Source organism: Capsicum annuum, unplaced genomic scaffold, assembly GCF_002878395.1.
Source record: "Capsicum annuum cultivar UCD-10X-F1 unplaced genomic scaffold, UCD10Xv1.1 ctg24463, whole genome shotgun sequence".
Taxonomy (NCBI): domain Eukaryota; kingdom Viridiplantae; phylum Streptophyta; class Magnoliopsida; order Solanales; family Solanaceae; genus Capsicum; species Capsicum annuum.
Window position 1 is genome coordinate 1 of NW_025830631.1, and position 2,138 is coordinate 2,138.

The 2,138-nt window shown below is 38.7% G+C and overlaps 1 protein-coding gene across 4 annotated transcripts; it reads right to left on the reverse strand.

The window, feature by feature from the left end:
* LOC107852533 (calcium-transporting ATPase, endoplasmic reticulum-type-like) lies at nt 1-2,132 on the reverse strand. Of its 4 annotated transcripts, none has more exons than XM_047402572.1 (5): nt 1,335-2,132; nt 884-1,250; nt 492-601; nt 166-394; nt 1-57 (listed from the first exon to the last, which is right to left on the reverse strand). In XM_047402572.1, the coding sequence occupies exons 2-5, from the start codon at nt 980-982 to the stop codon at nt 43-45; spliced, it is 453 nt and encodes a 150-aa protein (XP_047258528.1). In that variant the 5' UTR covers nt 983-1,250; nt 1,335-2,132; the 3' UTR covers nt 1-42. The 4 variants fall into 4 exon arrangements, with proteins under 4 accessions (XP_047258528.1, XP_047258526.1, XP_047258529.1 ...); XM_047402573.1 differs by having other exon boundaries at nt 7-281; nt 372-394; XM_047402570.1 differs by having other exon boundaries at nt 1-394.
* Between the last annotated feature and the right edge of the window lie 6 nt (nt 2,133-2,138).

Sequence of the window (2,138 nt, forward strand, 5' to 3'; positions counted from 1 at the left end):
CCTTACCTTTGTAGAGAGGCTGTGTTTCTGAAAGACCCTTGCTCAAAAGGACAGTATCTGATGCAGGATTGTAAGAAAAGAGACGTCAAAGTAGCAAAATACAAAACAAATGCAGCCACATTAGCAATACACATCGAAGAATAAGAAATAGCGATCCAAACTGACCATATAACGAAAGAAACCCCAGGAGTTTATGAGAGCATCATTGCTCTTCCTAGGTGGTTTCTGCATTATATCAACATCGGCAGGGTTAAATCCGAGAGCTGTATCAGGTGGACCATCTGTTACCAAATTTACCCAGAGCAACTGCACAGGTATCAAACTTTCTGGTATACCCAAAACAGCAGTCAAGAAAATGGAGATGACCTCACCAACATTGGATGATATCATATATCTGCATCAACAAAGAATACATATGATATTAAGTAAAATAAAGGTATGACTAATTGTAGGAATAATCAAACATTCACTTCCTGAAATACAAGACTAACCTGATGAAGGCCTTCATGGTATTGTAGATCGCACGTCCCTCTGCAACAGCAGAGACTATAGTACTGAAATTGTCATCTGCCAGAACCATATCAGAAGCTTCTTTTGCAACCTAAACATATTAGTCTTTGATTAGCTAATTAATTAAATGACCAATGAGTTCACATATGCAGAAAAAATTCGCATGCAAGGTGCACAATCATCGCTACTTCTTGAGATTTAGATAATAAACTGTCACAGCATGGCAAGTAATCCCTCAGAAGACCTCACTACTCTCCTATTTCGAAACTGTATGTTAGGTATTACATTGTTAAATAACTGGATGGAGAGCACTAATGCAAGTATGTAACACTAAAATGAGTTGTAACGACCACACCGGAAAAGCTTATTTCACCTCAGTTCTTGTAATGCCCATGGCTATTCCAATGTCAGCAAGTTTTAGTGCAGGTGCATCATTGACGCCATCTCCAGTCATTGCAACTACTTCACCCATCTCCCTCAGAATCCTTACAATTTCTTGTTTGTGCCTGGGTCAGCACGACAAAATACCTTGCCTCCATCTTGTGACAATATCTCAATTTGTGCCATGAATTCTTTGCCAGTAAAACTACTTCCCTTAAGATTCTCACCATGAGAAAACAATTGAATTCCCTGCAAACGGCCTCAGCAGTGGATTTATTGTCTCCAGTTATAACCATGATTTTGATCCCAGCTCTTCTGCAGTCATTTACTGCCTTGTGAACTTCCTCATGTGGTGGGTCCTGCATTTCAGTTCTTTCTGTCAAACTATAAGGAAAATGAAGGTTTTCTAGATTCATTATTCTTGAAAACTTAACACTACTCACCCTTAGTCCAACAACTCCCACAAAAACTAGATCACTTTCAATGGAGCAGCAGGAGGACGGATCAAGCAGCTTCTTGTGGGCAAGATGAGTCTCAACATTGTATCCTGAAAGCTCACCTAAGTCATCTTTATATGCCAAGCCCAAGCACCGCAGACCCTTTGAGCTCATCTCCAAGAGCCTCGACAACAATAGTTGCCTACAAGACTCGTCAATTGGAGCAGTTGATCTATCTGCAAGTTGAACGTGTGTACTACATTCTAGCAAACTCTCAACAGCACCCTAGACAAAACATGTTTTAATCAGATGTCCAGATATTACCAAGCTCAACTTCTGTGACAGAGTTCAACACATCAAAAAAACCTAAGCATTTCCTAGATTAAATATCATGTTGTGGAGCTGGACTCCACAGAAGAATTGTTGCACAAAGGACATATAACACTTCAAACTATTGGTGGGCATTTTTTTACTTTTGGAAACTGAAGAACGTTAAAAACAGTTAAACGGACAGTGCTAAAAATCCCTATGTTCTGAAATTGAGATGAGTTGATTAACATTTTAATCTAGTGAAGTTGGCAACAGGACATACTTTTAAGATGTCAGATGTTTTCAGCAAGTAGCATCTCTAATCGAATTGAAGCAGAGAAAAGGCAAATGAAAGGGGAAGATAAAAAATCTAAGACTAACGATAAACATAAATAATTGTTAAAGTAGTCTATCTTAGTATACAGAAAGATCAGTCTGCTATTCAAATGCTATAGTCCAAACCTTATGAAGCCCAAAACCTACAATAAATGCCCAAATCCA

Excerpts from the sequence above, each read along its gene's own strand:
- LOC107852533 (XM_047402570.1), bottom strand. The coding sequence starts at position 982 with ATGGGTGAAGTAGTTGCAATGACTGGAGATGGCGTCAATGATGCACCT. Across the intron at positions 602-883 it reads TGGGCATTACAAGAACTGAG|GTTGCAAAAGAAGCTTCTGA; the intron begins GTGAAATAAGCT and ends TAATATGTTTAG. Across the intron at positions 395-491 it reads ACCATGAAGGCCTTCATCAG|ATATATGATATCATCCAATG; the intron begins GTTAGTCTTGTA and ends TTGTTGATGCAG.